At 43.4% G+C, this 15,176-nt stretch overlaps 1 protein-coding gene across 1 annotated transcript in view; it reads left to right on the forward strand.

The window, feature by feature from the left end:
* Positions 1-3,963: 3,963 nt before the first annotated feature.
* Positions 3,964-15,176, forward strand: part of zfpm2a (zinc finger protein, FOG family member 2a) — an 89,553-nt gene continuing 78,340 nt past the window's right edge. The window contains exons 1-3 of the mRNA XM_026184749.1: positions 3,964-3,970; positions 4,513-4,671; positions 11,868-11,969. Coding sequence (XP_026040534.1) covers positions 3,964-3,970; positions 4,513-4,671; positions 11,868-11,969 — 268 coding nt within the window. The remainder of the gene's footprint in view (positions 3,971-4,512; positions 4,672-11,867; positions 11,970-15,176) is intronic.

The following is a 15,176-nucleotide window of genomic DNA, read 5'->3' on the forward strand; positions in this document are numbered from 1 at the left end:
AGAGTGTACAACTTGGAGGAAAAAAAAGGAAGCGCTTTTTTTTTTTGTAACATTTATGCAGTACAAAAAAAAAAAGATGCTTGAAATGAAAAATTCCTTTGAGGGTTCCTGTAGCATATGAAGCTATTAAGAGCTGCGTAAATGGTATCTATTTCATTACAGTGATCAAGGATTAAATTAGTGGCTTGAGCCCTGTAACATATACACTAAGTCTCCTCCAAGGCTGAGGGAGCCCTCTGCTTCCCAAAGGTCATTAGAGCTGAGGAGAGAGGATGGCCCCCAGTCTCCCTTTGCCTCTCTCCACTACCTCCTCCTCCTTCTCTTTCTCGTTTCTCTCTCTCAACCTTCCCGACCTATCCTCCAAGATGAGACACAGTCGTGTTTTTATGTTTTCGCACACGGTTGTCGTTTCCTTTTTCTCCAGCTGTGGAGGGTTAGGATCACAGGAATCTAAACCTGCTTGGCAAAGTGTATTCCTGTATTTCCTCCCACGCAAAAGTTTGCATGTGTGTGTGCGTGTTCACCCGGAAGTGAGGAAGGCCCAGTATCAGTTTTGGCACAAAGGGCCAGTCACGAGGAGGAGCAGAGCTGGCAGAGGTTGAGCTGTGTGGCCCTGTTGGATTTTAGGGCTGCATTATGCATTCATGTTTAGTCTCAGGTGCTACGTTTTATCCCCAGGCCAGCTTGGACACATTTTCAATGGACCGTTTGGATGAAAAACTGTATAGGTGGGAGCAAAAATGATTTCCATGCTTATAGAGATCTGCCGCTTTGTTCTGTCAGATTCAATTACCTCACCTCTAATTAGGGAGCTATAGAGGAGGCTGGGTTTGTGATCCACACATCACACTGTGGAGCCTGCTGATAATGTGAGGTATCGCTATCACAGCCCGGCCACAAGCTCCCCACATTGCGGATGCTTGAAAAAGCATGCCATGAAATTAGCAGTCACTCATACAGTTTTGCACATACACACATATTTCTTCAGAGCTCCTCTTTTTCTTCGTCTTCCTTTTTTTTTGAGTGTGAGCTTTGGAACAAGGTTGGCACATGTGTGTGTGTTTTTTCTTTCCTATTTTCTGTTTTAGTCCACTGAGGCACAGACTTGAGTACAGAGTATATTTTCCTGAAAGATATGCTCATTCCACCACCTCAGTCCGTACTCCTCTGTTCCCCTCTTCCTCTGTGACTCATTAATCCTCTGTCCATCATATGGTCTCAGAGTATCACCCCATTTTATAGACTCAGTGGGGGCATTACCATATCCCTCTTCGGAGCTCCACTCCGCATGGCCGATCCCTATCAGACAGAGGCCACGCCATGAACAAAAGAGCCACTGTGATCAAGCCTGCATTCAGCTACCAATGTCTCTATTAGCATTGGCTGCTCCTGCTGCATGACTGTTTGAACAGAGCTGAGATTTCTTTCGGTCTCTCTCGGCAGAAGAAGAGTCTTGATGAATGCGGATGATACAGTCGAGGCTGGAGGGTGCGCATGTGTCAGGGCGGATGTGGAGGGTGCTGGGATACCTGGACACTGACCCTGATTGAGAGGAAGTTGAGACAGAGTGCAGCCTCCTGAAAGATCCTGTTAAAAGTGAGCAGATAGCAGCGTTTGTGCTACGATTATCTCACGTTCCAAGCCTTTTGTCTGCAAACTTGAAAGTGTGCTCTGAAAGGCTGCCACACTTCAGGTTACAGATAATTAGCGCAGGGCTTCAGCTGCTAATTATTTTAACGATCATTTTTAATGATAAACTAATTAACTGTTGAGTCGAGTGGTTCTCAACCTGTTAGGAAGCCTTCCTGTAACCCGTCGCCACGTGTCAAATATTTACAGAGGAACAAACCTGTGACTTCATATCTTTAAATGACATGTTTTGTCTTAAATGTGCAACTTAAAATGATATAAAACAGAGAAAGGAAGAAAATGGGGTGATATTTTCTGATTGATCACTCTTTAAAATTAAGCTGCTTCGCTAATTACGTCAACCGGTAGATGATTTTGTCGTTGGGTAAAGATCGCTTGTTACTATAAACTTAACATGCATCTCTAGCAGGCTTAGATCAGCCGTAATGAGTGCACCACTTAAAGCCGGCTGTGTTGTTTTCTGCGGCAAAGTGAAGCGCAGACACTTTCTCCGCGGTGTCATTGGCCATCTGAACTCCAGAGGAGGCTCGATAAGAGGGCGAAGCAGCCGACATTCCTCTGGCCCAGTTCGTCAGCAGAGCCTATAGAAATGCACCAACAAGCGCGGGTCACACAGCGAATGTGACAGGATTTTAAACAGTACACAACTAAATATAGCAGGAACGCCACTATCAGAAAATGAGTTAGGAGTGTGCTGCTGGTCGTTTAGAAAGTCATTATTCTTATCATTGCTGTCTCTGAAATAATTTCAGGTCTCTCCATGCAATGAATACTGTATAATAAACTAAACACATGAGAATGCGAGCAAACTTTGGTCAATCTGCGCGGTCCCAAAAGAAGTAGCCATCGGACCCCCTTTAATGTCTCAGGCTGGGTGTAATATTTCATTTTTCCATATTCAGCAAGGCCTCCAGTATCTCTATCAGTTTGAAAATGCTCCATTTAGTTACTATCTGTTGGAGTGGGGAAGTGAGATGCCCTTATTCTGAGTCTATTAAACCTCAATTCTATCTCATCTTATCTACCTAATCTTTGTGTTTTATTGACCATGAAGTTTATCTTTAATCTCCCTTTACCCTTATTATCACACAACACTGTAGGTCTATTTTCCGCGGTGCAATGGCGCTGCTGTATTTGCCAGCAACAGAGGAAGAATCGTTTAGTTGTACACACAGTTCTTATTCAGCTGTGTAATGGAATGTGTACACACTGTGTGTATAGAAATGTATTTCCCCGCTTTCTTTCACACTGTCTTCAATTGCCTTGGCAGGAGCTTTTACCGCCAGTCATACAATCTCCCCTTGATACGGCGATATTTATCTCTCAGTATCATCTTAAGTGATGGTAGACTCATCGAGTCACTTCACGCCTCACTTCACTCCTCAGCGAATCAGCAGAAGGCATCAGATAAGATCATAAAACTGTATCCTAATTTAAAAGCGGCACTCTGCCTCTGCAGTGTCTATTAGAGATCCGCGTGCTAATTCTTTTCATGTCCGGGGCTCCTGCAGATGTTGGCTTCTACAAAGGAGTAATTTATAAGACTAATGAAAAGAGCAAGCAGTTTGTGGACATCAGGGGGGTCTTTTATGAGACTCGTCGCAAGAAGAAAGAGAAACAGGAGAGGCACACCAGCCCCACTTTCTGAAGTGAAATTATTGCTTTATTAAAGCTGAGGGGGCTCGCTCCCGCTACAATAGAACAAACAGACTGAAAGGTGTGGAGAGGATGTAAGTGCGCTCTGTTTGAGCTCTAGGTGGATGCACGAGAGGCAGAAACAGAGACAGCATCCTCATCTAGCTGGCAGTGACAGCAGCACTTTCGACATGATTGTTCACTTTATACACGACTCGAGAAGGAGCAAGGAGTGTTTTTTGGGGTTTTTTCATGGGGCTTATGCAGGTTTTTCTCAGAGTGCATCATCTCAAATATTAAACTAAACTTAAACCAGAAGGGCTCCCCCAGTCTTTTTCGCTTTTGGTATGTCATGCGGGGACTTTGCGGGCATGTTTTGGCAGAAAAAGGAGAGAGGTGTGCGCGATGCGTATTATCTTAATAACATTCAAATGCTGGGTGAGATGTTTTCAGAACTAATACAATTCAGGTGGCAGTACAGTAATTCCATCAACACCCTTGATTGAAGCAAAATGGTAATATGCAAATACCAAAAGAGATGTACAGCTACAAGCAAAAAAAAAAAAAACCTCTGAAATCATTTAGATTTAAAGAAATAATATTGCACAGAGGGGGGAAAAAATTAATCACACGGAAAAGTGTCTCCTTTAAGATTGCACTGGTGTATTACCCGGAGGCATGGAATGTAAATGGAAAATCAACATTGTACCCTGTGATAAGGCTAACAAATTAATAAAAGTATTTTCTTTCCTCCTCCCATGCTGATGCCTGTGTGAAAAGTCTGGAAAGGAACTTTTTTTTCTTGCCCCCCTTCTCTCCTTCCCTCTCTCCATCTGTGTGAGGTTTTGTTTTGCAGGTAGCGGGATTAACATCAGCGCTCACCTTGGCTGCATGTCAGCTTGTTTTTCTGGAAAAAAAAAAGTCTCAAGGGGATTTTTTTCAATAGGAATAATGGAAACACTGATGTGAAGCACGGTGGTAAAATAATAGTGTTTATTGGGGTGGCTTTATCTTTAGCCTGTACGAATCTCTGAACGTGTATGCATACGGCGCTTAGACCACGCAATGTTGCGCAGTGCTTTGAATTTGTATTATTGCAGCACCGGAAACAAGGAGAGACAAGATTTTGATTCTTGAAAGCCTGAAGGGTGTGATGAAATTGCTGAACATCTCCCTTGTGTGTCTGTGTGTGTGTCTCTGTGTACATATGTGTGCCTGTTCCCTCAGGTCCTCTGGAGGATGGCCTGGAGGAAGAGGAGGAGGAGTGCGTCTCTGAGGAGAATGAGCTCCTGGCCAAAGATGAGTTTTCGGTGGAGGAGAACTTCACCGCCGAGTTTGAGACTGAGAACATAAGCTGCGAAGACATGGAGTACTTCTGCAACAAAGGTGAGCGTCCCGCACTCGGCCAAAACCGAAACTTCACAGGCGGGCTTCCTCATGCAGCGTTCAGCCATCTTTTCCTTTTTTTAAACGCCTAATATGGGACAATATGCTGTGCCCGCCCCAATGCTGAGCATCAAAAAGTAAGTTAAACTCCTGCCAATTGTGTCTAATAAAATTCCTCAACATGTTCAAATCAAACCTGGCAGAACTTGTGTCCGTCTGAGAATTTCTCCCGCATCACTGCCTGGAGTTGAGACTATCCATTTTTGATATTTGATCCCCAGCAATCCACCCAAGAGCAGTGGTTTGATCTGAGATGGAGATGGCACCAGCAACACTGGCTCTCCCTCTGTGATAGTGCTGTGAAGGTGTGCTACGGTGCACCAATGCACTGGAGAGCGTAGCGCTTCCCTTTGAGCCGGCGCTAAAGCTCTGTGAACACTCAGCAGCACCTGCTACTGCTCGGAGGTCCAGCACTATAAAGCGCCTCAGCGTCGCCAAATGCGCCCGAGTCCTCTTTGAACTCCAATTCAATTAGACTGCTTCTTTGTGTGTTTGTTTCATTTCGGTCACACCGTGCCATCACAGGAGCTAATTTGTGGCCTGCTTCAGGTTACAGTGTGAAGATGACAGACCTGTCCCGCCTCCCCCCAACCACCGCAACCCAGCCCAGAACCTCCACCCCCAACCCCACCGCCGCCGCCTCTTCCTAGCCTCCGGTTGCGTGGCGTTCGCTACCCCAGGTGTCCCCGCTCTTACTGACGCTCGGATGCCGCAAATTTGACTTTTTAATGAAGAACCGATGCTTTGAATGTCTGCCTCCTCGCCCTCCTTTCAAAGGGAAATTTGTTTAGAATTATTTCTCCACACTTCTAAACTGATGTGCCTCGTGGGATTACATTATTGAAGGAAAAAAAATAAATCTTTCATGTTTCAGGTAGGCTATGCCCCGGTAATCGTATCAATAATGTTTTCCTTTTGTTCTCCGGGAAAAGTTGAACGGCGCAATTGTTCAGAAATTGCAATTACCAGAGACGCCTCGGCCGCTTCACCCTTTGTCTCCTCCGTAATGTGTCCCCACTCAAACTTCAAAGTGCGAGGCATATACTTCTAATAACCCAGCAGCTATGAAATAGATGGCGCGTATTGGTGGTTACAAGAAAAAAAAAAGTAGTACAACTTCTGAAAATTTTCAAAGAACCTTGTCAGTGCCATTTGGTATTCCCTTTGTTTAAGGAGCCGGGGCTCAAATCTCCTTTCCCTGTTTATGAATAAAGACAACACAAAATACCAATCCATAATGTCAAATAGTACTTTCCCTGAGCACTTCTAATCTGTTCCTTGTCATGCACGAGCCTTACTAGTCCGATTTTTTTTGTATGACTTTGCTATCTCAGCTTACAGTAGCTAAGTCTCCCATTGCCTCATAAGACCCAAATGATGTACTATCCAAATTTCTTTTCTCCTAGTGCCAAGTTGTGTGCAATCATCAGGTGTAGCCACTTTCCCATGATCCCTTCCTCAATTAGATCTGTTTAAAACTAATGTCAGAGTGGCTTAAATTTACCCCACTTATGTGAAACTGCCTTGAATTAAACGGGACGCAATCCTGGCGGCATTAAATGGTTTAAGTGTGTTATTCCTCGACTATAGGAGGCAAAAGAGAGCCCCCCCTTGATTAACTAAACCCTCTCAAATGTGATGGCGTGCTGTAATTAGCCCTGTGCGGACTTGAACGTGGGTTTTAAAGCAGCCACTCATCCCATGGCCTTTATCTTCTGCTGCTTCCCGGAGAATAAGGTCTCCCGTGTAAGGTTCCTCCACTGAGCAGTAACTCTCTGGTCTTAGCTTAGCCTTGTATCTGTGTAGTCACTCTCTGAAATGGGCTTGTCAGGGGGACCTAAAACCTCCATTAAAAGTTTCAGTCTATAATAGGTATTAAAAAGCTGTAGGAACACAAAGAGGAGTACCAATTTTCATTAACATATGAAGCACTTATTAACTTTGATCAGAGTGCGGTGAAGTAGCAAAGCCGCTTAAAGGCGCAAAGGTCAAGAAGTTGAATGCCACCAAAGACTCAGCCATTTGCCTTACCCTTGCAGAAAAGGGACTCCCCAGATAAGTGCGTGGAGCACCTTGACGTCCCATCTTGGTCTGAGGCTCAGGAACCTCAAAATTAGGTGACAGTTGACTCCCTGACCTGTTTAGTTAATAGTGCTGTGGCTCTCACTGGGTTTTGGCCCTTTCATTGATTTAGCTTGTAAGGTGCTGTTGGCATCTCTCTCTCTCTCTCTCTCTCTCTCTCTCTCTCTCTCTCTCTCTCTCTCTCTCTCTCTCTCTCTCTCTCTCTCACTCACACACACACACACACACACACACACACACACACACACACACACACACACACACACACACACACACACACACAAGGGCCTGTTAGCTTGACATTGGCAACAGAAATGACAAAAATGCTTTTAGGATCATCTTTTTTTTCCTTCTTCAGACAAACAGTAGAAATGATTAGTCCTGCATCAGTGCTTCCTAAGCCCTCTGACTTATGACCCATTTAAACACAGCATTGTCCTTTTGTTAGGCCTCACCAGTGGTCGCACATGTCCAGTTTAACAAAGGAAGGAGTGATTTTATTATTTTGTTTTTGGAGTCAAAAAAAAGTTCAAACAGACAGAATCTATTAAAATAAAGCTAAATTTGTATATCAAGAACATGTGTTTCACATCATCCCAGGTAATTACTCCAATCCAATGCCTCTATTAGACAGCTTCATTCAATACTCTGCAAGTTAATGTTTTATTTTGGATACACAATTCAGTGATCAAGAATTAAAATACAGTGCTTTATCACTGATGGGACTATCCAGCTGCACATGAAGTACTCAAGTTAGACCTATTTTGACCAGCTACACAATTTAATCCCTCGCATAATGCGTCATGATCGTCAGTAATGGGCAGCCCTGAATCGTGTGGATATACGGTTACAGGTATGAGCAGCCCCCTGTCAGTTCAGCTCAGAATAATGTCTCTGAAAATGAACAAGCTTGGTGGAATAGTAGCACCCCAGAGAGATTGAACACTGTTTTTAATATACATGGCATTTTAGAGGGGGTCTGCCTCCCTTTCAAGACTTCTATGAGGAAGGGGGAAAGGCACACATCTAAAGAAATAACCTTGGCTTTCCCTTGCTATTAAACAAGAATTTTTACCTCAAACAACCTCTCCTGCTCGGTCAATTTCACATTTATGGAGCTGTGCTTGTGAAGAACCCCACAGATGAACACGCTCGCTCCCACAGAAAAGATTTATACTCTATTGACACACCTGGCTCCATAATTGTGAGAAAGATACCTTTTTTTATATACGCTGAGTGGCATCTTTTTTTACTGAAATTGTGAAATTTCACCTTGCTGTTTCACCCCCTCTTTTATTGTTGGCTATCTGTGAAGTTCAGCACAGGGTGTTGCCACAAGCTGTTCCCTCTGAGCGTTCCAAGTGTTTGTCTGATGACAAATGACTTCCTTACTTAGCACTGACAGTAAATTTACATGTCATTTCACGTGTCTCATTTCCTCGACGTAAAACAGCTTTTCGTGAAGTTACATTACACGAGGGTTGTTTGTTTTTTTTTTCAGTTCGTTTCTGAGGTTGTTGCGGGTGTCAAGATACATCAAGTTAAACGTGAAAATTTGCACTCTTTTGTGCCGTTCTCCTCGAATTACAGAAACAATGGGGGCAGAAATATTCTATCACAGTTGAAGTGAAAAGTAAAAGCAAAGGACTTAACACGGTAAATAATTAAAAAAAAAATACACCTTGAACTTTCAAATAACCTCTCGGTGAGTAATTTGACTTGCGGCAGCCACAGATGTACAGTAACAAGGAGAAAGTGGCACAATTAATTATTCTTTGTGCGACACAGAAGTAATCTGAATCTCCAGCAACACGGGAGGAAGATCTCCTTGGCTCTTTCACCACAGCTGCCAGTGCCCAGAATGGTAAATGTGGAATTTTAATGCACAGTTGATGCTGGAGAATATGGGGAAATGCTAATTTGTGGTGCGATAAGATGAATCGAGTCATCCCTTTAGCCCCATTTGACTCAGTGGAGGAAATTAATCATTAATGTTTGTTAAGTATGACAATCTAACTGGGCCAGATCTACATGCTCAGAGACTGAGGCAGAGCGAGATAAAGACCCAGGCTGCAGACAGGGAGGAAAACTGCCAGATTCTGTAATGATGGGAATTTATTGGCATTTAAAGAGACAGTGGCAAGGCATTTCACTAATAGCCTCCCTCCATTGGAGTGCTCTGCCTGCCACAAATTGCATGCAATTCAGACCTATTTTTCAGATAGCAGAGAAGTCTTACAGCTATGCTTGACTTTGGTGAAAAAGGTTGCTTCCTTGAATTGACTTTATCTGTATATGTGACGCAATCTGCATCAGCAGCCAAATATGCAATATCAACGATGCTGACGGGGGGGGGCAGGCATAGCCCTCCTGATATTACATTTTGAAAATCATTGCCAAGCTCCAACACCAGGAAGCATGTGATGGGTTTAGAAATGCGACACTGGGTTAAAGTCATCGAGCCCGGGATTTGGTAACCTATAGAACTCTGCAATCCCATAGGAATACTTAAAAATACTTATACACCATCTTGCAGAAATTGCAACCTGTCTCAGGACTCAGTGGTCAGGATTAGAGTGCCCTGAGCTCCTTAAAGTCGCATGCGAGAGATTGACATTTTCAAGGGCTTCCTCGGCAGAGACAATGCTAAAAGGGAGGGAAAAAGCCAATATGACTTTGTTGCTACCTTGCTCGAGGAATTGTTTGTGTAAATCGCCTATAAGCTTATTGACCTGAATGTGTGGCACGCTGCATGTGACTGCGATTTGGCTAGAGAGCTGTCCTTTGATAGAGCAGCGATAGAGCTGATTTTAACAGCTCACTGGCTCCTCTCGCATGCCCGCCAACCCAGAACCCAGCAGGCCGCCTCGCCTCCCCAGCCCTCCCCGTCCCTTCTGTTCTCCTCAGCTTTCTCTCACTCAGCCTCAAGTATATCCATCTGAGCGTGCGGGGAAAGGAACCTAAGCCAGATGTAAATTATGATCTAGGCGATAATGTAGAGGATGATCATTGACAATCTGTCCCCTTTGATAAGACTGCAGAGGGGTTTCAATTCAAATGATGAAACAAAGCAGAGGCTCGATTACTCAGATTGGACCTCGGTGAATGAAATGGAGCACCTCAATCAATCCATTTCCATGTTGTTTTAAAATCCGGGGCGGGGGGGGGATCTCGACATTTCTCTGTATTCCAGGTTTTATCTCACTGACTGTACTGTAAGCAAAGGAGTGCTGCTCCAGCACTGCTTCCTCTGCTCGCCTTTTTTTTCTTCCTAGTGACATTTGTGCAGGAAACTTCATCAAAGCCCTGTGACATTGTTCCCTGTGAGGTTGCCTGGGCGATTGTGTTTAAAATGCACTGCAAACTGTGTTAGATAGAAGGCAGAAAATCCTTAATCACTGCTTAATTAAGGAATCATCTTGTAGCTTCATTTCCCGGGCTGTAATTAAACACTTCCAATACGTTTCGTTACAGGGCTTAACATGTTCGCCTGAGATCAAGGTAGTGCCTTTAATGTTATCTCACCAGCTTTTTTTTTTTTTTCTTCAAACTGCGCTCCATTGGAAGGAACTGTTGATATACGCCTTTGTTATCCTCGTCATAATACGAGCCTGGTATGCTAAAGAGGTTCTCCAGGCCCAACAATAAATAGTGGGGGAATTTAGTTGAGTGGGCTCCGTGATAATATACTGGGAGAGAGGAGGAGCAGGGGGAAGAAATTGCCAGCCCAAGCAGACACTTGCATAAGCAAAAGTGGGTCATAATGACCTCATGTACTGTAAGTAGGACATTTCTGCAGACTTCCCTACAGTATCGCTTTTTTTTCTTCGTGCACACATCTTCTATTTTAGTGGGAGATAGAAAGCTGACATCCTTTTGGCAATGTTTGCCGCTCTCTTTGAAGTGAGCCACGTCAAAAAAAGGGGAAAAAAGCTAAACAAGCACAGAGTATGTGCTTGATCTGGAGATTAACCCGACTGAGGATGGCCGGCGCTGGAGTGATGTAGTGTGTGTCCTGTGGCAGTTGTCACTTGAAGGTTGATAACTAAGACTCAGAAATGTGTTTTTTTGGGAACTGTGGGGGGCGAAGAACAGAGGCAGGTGTGGTTACAATATATTCATATTTAGGTTTGCTGCATAAGGTATAGGTTGTCCTGTCGTCATATATTTGTATTTAAATCTACATGCCCTCTCCCGCCCCTGTTTTTCCCTTGTGGTGGCGTGTAGTAAGCCACTGGAGCAATCCAGGCCTGTCCTTGACCATTCACTGTTGGGTTTAAAACATCAAAGGAATGAAAAAGATGGGGTGACAAAAGTGAGAGGAATGTACCTCCACAAACCATCAGCCCCAAGCAGGTTTGCTCTTACCTGCCCGAGTCTGAAGAGACACCAACCACTGTGTCAGCCACATTGGATTTATTTAGAGCACCACACTTGGGGCACCTACTAAGCTCTGATTTATGTGCCTATAAACTTTTGAGTACAAACTGTGCTTACCGTAGACATGCAAAAATAGATTTTCTTTTACAGTAAGTGCGTCTACAGTGAGAGCGTCTAGTCTTTTTCTTTTTTTTGTAAAACAAGGTCTTTAAGCACTTACATCCTGGAGAGAGATACCCAAATATCCCTTAGCATGGTCTGTGTGAGCCTTGGGACTGTAAATCAGCCCCTACATCCTATAACACACATTCTAGCTCCCTCCACAATAGATCAAACGGTAATAAATAGCCACCTCTCTCCCACACATTGCTTTCCTTCCTGTTCCATTGGGCTTCCTCCTGTTCCTGCAAGCACTCATGGGAACTCCTTTTTACATAAAAGTGTGCAGCTGCATGTGGTGAATGCACTTTTACAAAATCATACACGGAAACACACACGTCACATTGTGACACTTAACTGGTACAGGGAGAAGATGTTAAAAAACCAAAGTCTGCATAATGCAACGATTCATTAAATTACGTGTCCAAACATTAAATTTGGAGAGAGTGCTGTTCACTTTGGGTCTTGTGTGCATTGTGGGACTTAAAGTGCTTTTTTCCCTCTTTTACTTACAGGAGAGGAAGATGGCAATCGAGAGGCAGGAGAGTCGGAGATGGATGGGCAGGGGGAGAAGAGCAGGCACGCTGCCATGGGGCCAGAGGAATGGGATGGTCCAAGTAAGAAAAGCATGAGTATTACTTTACAAGACAGGCTTTCGGGGGTCATTTGATAAAGTTATTGTTGAGTAACTGAAAGGCATGCGGTGTAGTTCGAGGGAAGGTGATAAAGGGGATAAAATATTATTGTTTCTAAAAATGATTGCCTTGTATAGTAACTATATAGCTACACAATTGTGTCAGAAGTCTGCTGCTCGCTTGAAATGTACGTGAAGCCACCATTCGGTTAACAGTAAATTAAATTGTCGACAACTGCTTCCTTAAAGACAATTTTTTTTAAAGAACTGAATAATGCAATGCAGACGCAGCTTTTGAAGAGTTTACAACACTTTTTTTTTTTTTATCTTGTTTGCCCTTTTAGTAAAAGTAACTTCATCAAAATGATGGATAATACATTGAACAAGATAGTTGCACGGCAATTACTGCTCAGCAATAGCCTGCGCCCGCACTGCTGAACACACAAAATGTGATTCCTTTTAATGCATAAAATGACCTCAAGAATTTATTGCAGGTACATGCGTTTTGGGGGGGGGGGGAGAGAAAAGAAAGGGAGAGCGGGAGAAAAAAGTGGATTTGGGCAAGTTGTGCTTGCTAGCTCGAAGCCCCCTGGGGTGTGTATTTTATACTGACAGTGAATCAGTGTTATCGCACCTATCAGATAATGCATTTATCATTAAATTTCACATTTGCATTTAAATCTGGGGAAGGAAATGAGCATTGCTGGCTAAAGATAAGAGCGCCGGGACGACAGTAATAAACCATCACTGTGATCAGTCAGGAGACAGGGCTGAGGGGGTCAGCTCAGAACTATGGGGGCCATGACAAAAAGAAGGCATCACATGCAGAGGGGAAAAAAAGGCCCCCTTTTTTGGCAAGAAATGCTGAGCTTAAAAATACTGCTTTGAAAAGGAGGGATGGATGTAGCATGACTGGATGTATGACTGACTGTAATTATGCTTTCCCCCTTCTACTTAGCCATCAGAATGAGAATTAGAGGCTCAGAAACACACTGCTGGACAGGCAGTGGGGAGGGAGAGGAGGGGGACTTGAAGTAAACTTTCTCTTTGCATACAGCGAGGACAGCTGAACTGCAGGGGAAGTGATGTGAGACATGATGCCCATTTCATGTTTTGCTAAACCGCAGCATGAGTGGTTCCAACTTATCAGAGGACTTGGACACTTGTGGCCCAATCTCTGCTGTATTGCTGCCGGAAAAATGACACTTAGCACCTGGCTGCACCCAACTTTAAGCAAACAAGCTTTCATATTGTAGCGTATTGTGTGCGCTTCGCAGCCGGGTCATCGGTTTATAATCATCTTGTTTTTGACATCTCTATGATACACCTACCAATTAATGAGCGACTAAGGCACCCGTGCCCCCCTCGTGTGTTTTCTCAATGGGCACTGTGGAGTAGACCGAAATTAATCTTGGCGCATAATAATGCCATTCACTCTTTCATCATGGCTGCCATGAAAGGTCATTTCCCTTTTTAATTTTTCCCATTGTGCTGGAAAAGTCAGATGGGCATGTTATAATTTGAATAAAGAGGGGGAATCAGACAATCAGATAGGGACATTCGAAATGACATGACTTCCTGTTGGAAGCGATTAAAAGCAAATTTATTTAGTTTGTAGACTGTCTCCCCTTTAATCTCTTTGTAAATGTTCAGATAGTTGAGCATTCAAAAGTTCTTTGTTATTCTTTGGCTTAAGTTTAAGCAGCTGTGATTATGATCACCAACAGATAATTTTTAATCACTGCGCGTGTGCATCTGAATAGGACGTGTAATGGCCATTACATAAAAAGAGAGTGAAGCCTTTTAATGAGGTGGGCTAACTCGGAACATGCCCACCTGCTTTGGTGATTCTATTGAAGCACCTCCATACCATTTCCCTTTTGCTGAGTAACAACAAAAGCCTTTACAATCTACATCCTGTAATTGAACTTTTTTCTTTCTTTTTTTTTGTCCCTGCATTTCATCTCCACTTTAGTAACTCATGTCAAGTGCTGTCCACGATTGGCCCCTGTTCTCTGATTGTCTTTCTGTCTGGAACAGCAGAGAAGCGTACTGAATGACTCACTATTAATCTGATAGCTGGCTCTTCTCTGTTGTTCAGAGTGCTGGGTCTCTGATGTGGAACACCCAGCGAGTTCCCTTTCTCTCCCCTCATCTCTACAAGTATGTCCTTAAGCAAATCTGCACACTGATCTTCTGTCTCGTGTTCATTTCTCGTCACGGGTGTTTCGCAATCAGCCGCTGATTTGCCAGATAGCGTGTCATGCTATTCTATTCATTTTCATGGACTGCCTGTGATAGGAATCTGACTCCGTCTCTCTCGATTCTCTCCCGCTTGCTCTCCTCTAGGCTAATTGGGAATGGTGTGTGTTAGCTAGCTAACTCTGCTAATGAACTTGTTCTCATCCTTATCTAAATGCCTTCTCATGTAAACCACACCCCGCTTTGGAAAGTGAAGAAAATCCAGGGTTCGTTAAGAGTGCTGTAATTGTGTTCGCTGCAGTTTCAGCTCAAGTGTCTAGTCTGTGTGTGCATTTGTTAGGTTACGCTGTGGACCTCTAAATTTAAGAATTAAAGCTAATATGTAGCTGAAGAAGCAGCACATACTCAGATACGGCACTGTATTGTCCACTGCTAATAGGATGTGGTTTGCCTTCACAGTTTATTATGCTGCCCAAATGCAAATAAATACAGTGTGCACATGCAGTGTGACGTGTGTGCTAACAAGTTTTATTGTATTTTATTTCTGTAGTGATACAGTGGAAAGCATTTCCATTGATCACAATCTTTTTGCAGATTGAAGCATGATGAATGCCATCTTTTGAACTGATCGTGATTGATTTTAGCATCTACAGGTGGATATCCTCTGATTATAACACGTTGATTAGCGACAAAATTAGCAAGAGTTTCAGACTTGTGCATTTCCCCCCCCCCAAATAACTGTATTGTTTGCCATAGTTTTGCCAATTCTAGCATTGTGCCAAATGATGCATAGCTTACTTTCCACTCGGAATAATTAGTGAAACTGCACAACAAGCTGTCAAGGTCTAAAAAAATCATCTCCACTGCATTATGACATGGAGTTTTAAAAGGCTAAGAAAGACTTAGCAGCTGCTTAGATTTTAACCTTTTTCTAAAAAAAAAAAAAAGGCCCATAAACTGTCCCAGAGTGCAACATTATATCACTGGA

Source organism: Astatotilapia calliptera, chromosome 11 (genome assembly GCF_900246225.1).
Source record: "Astatotilapia calliptera chromosome 11, fAstCal1.2, whole genome shotgun sequence".
NCBI lineage: Eukaryota > Metazoa > Chordata > Actinopteri > Cichliformes > Cichlidae > Astatotilapia > Astatotilapia calliptera.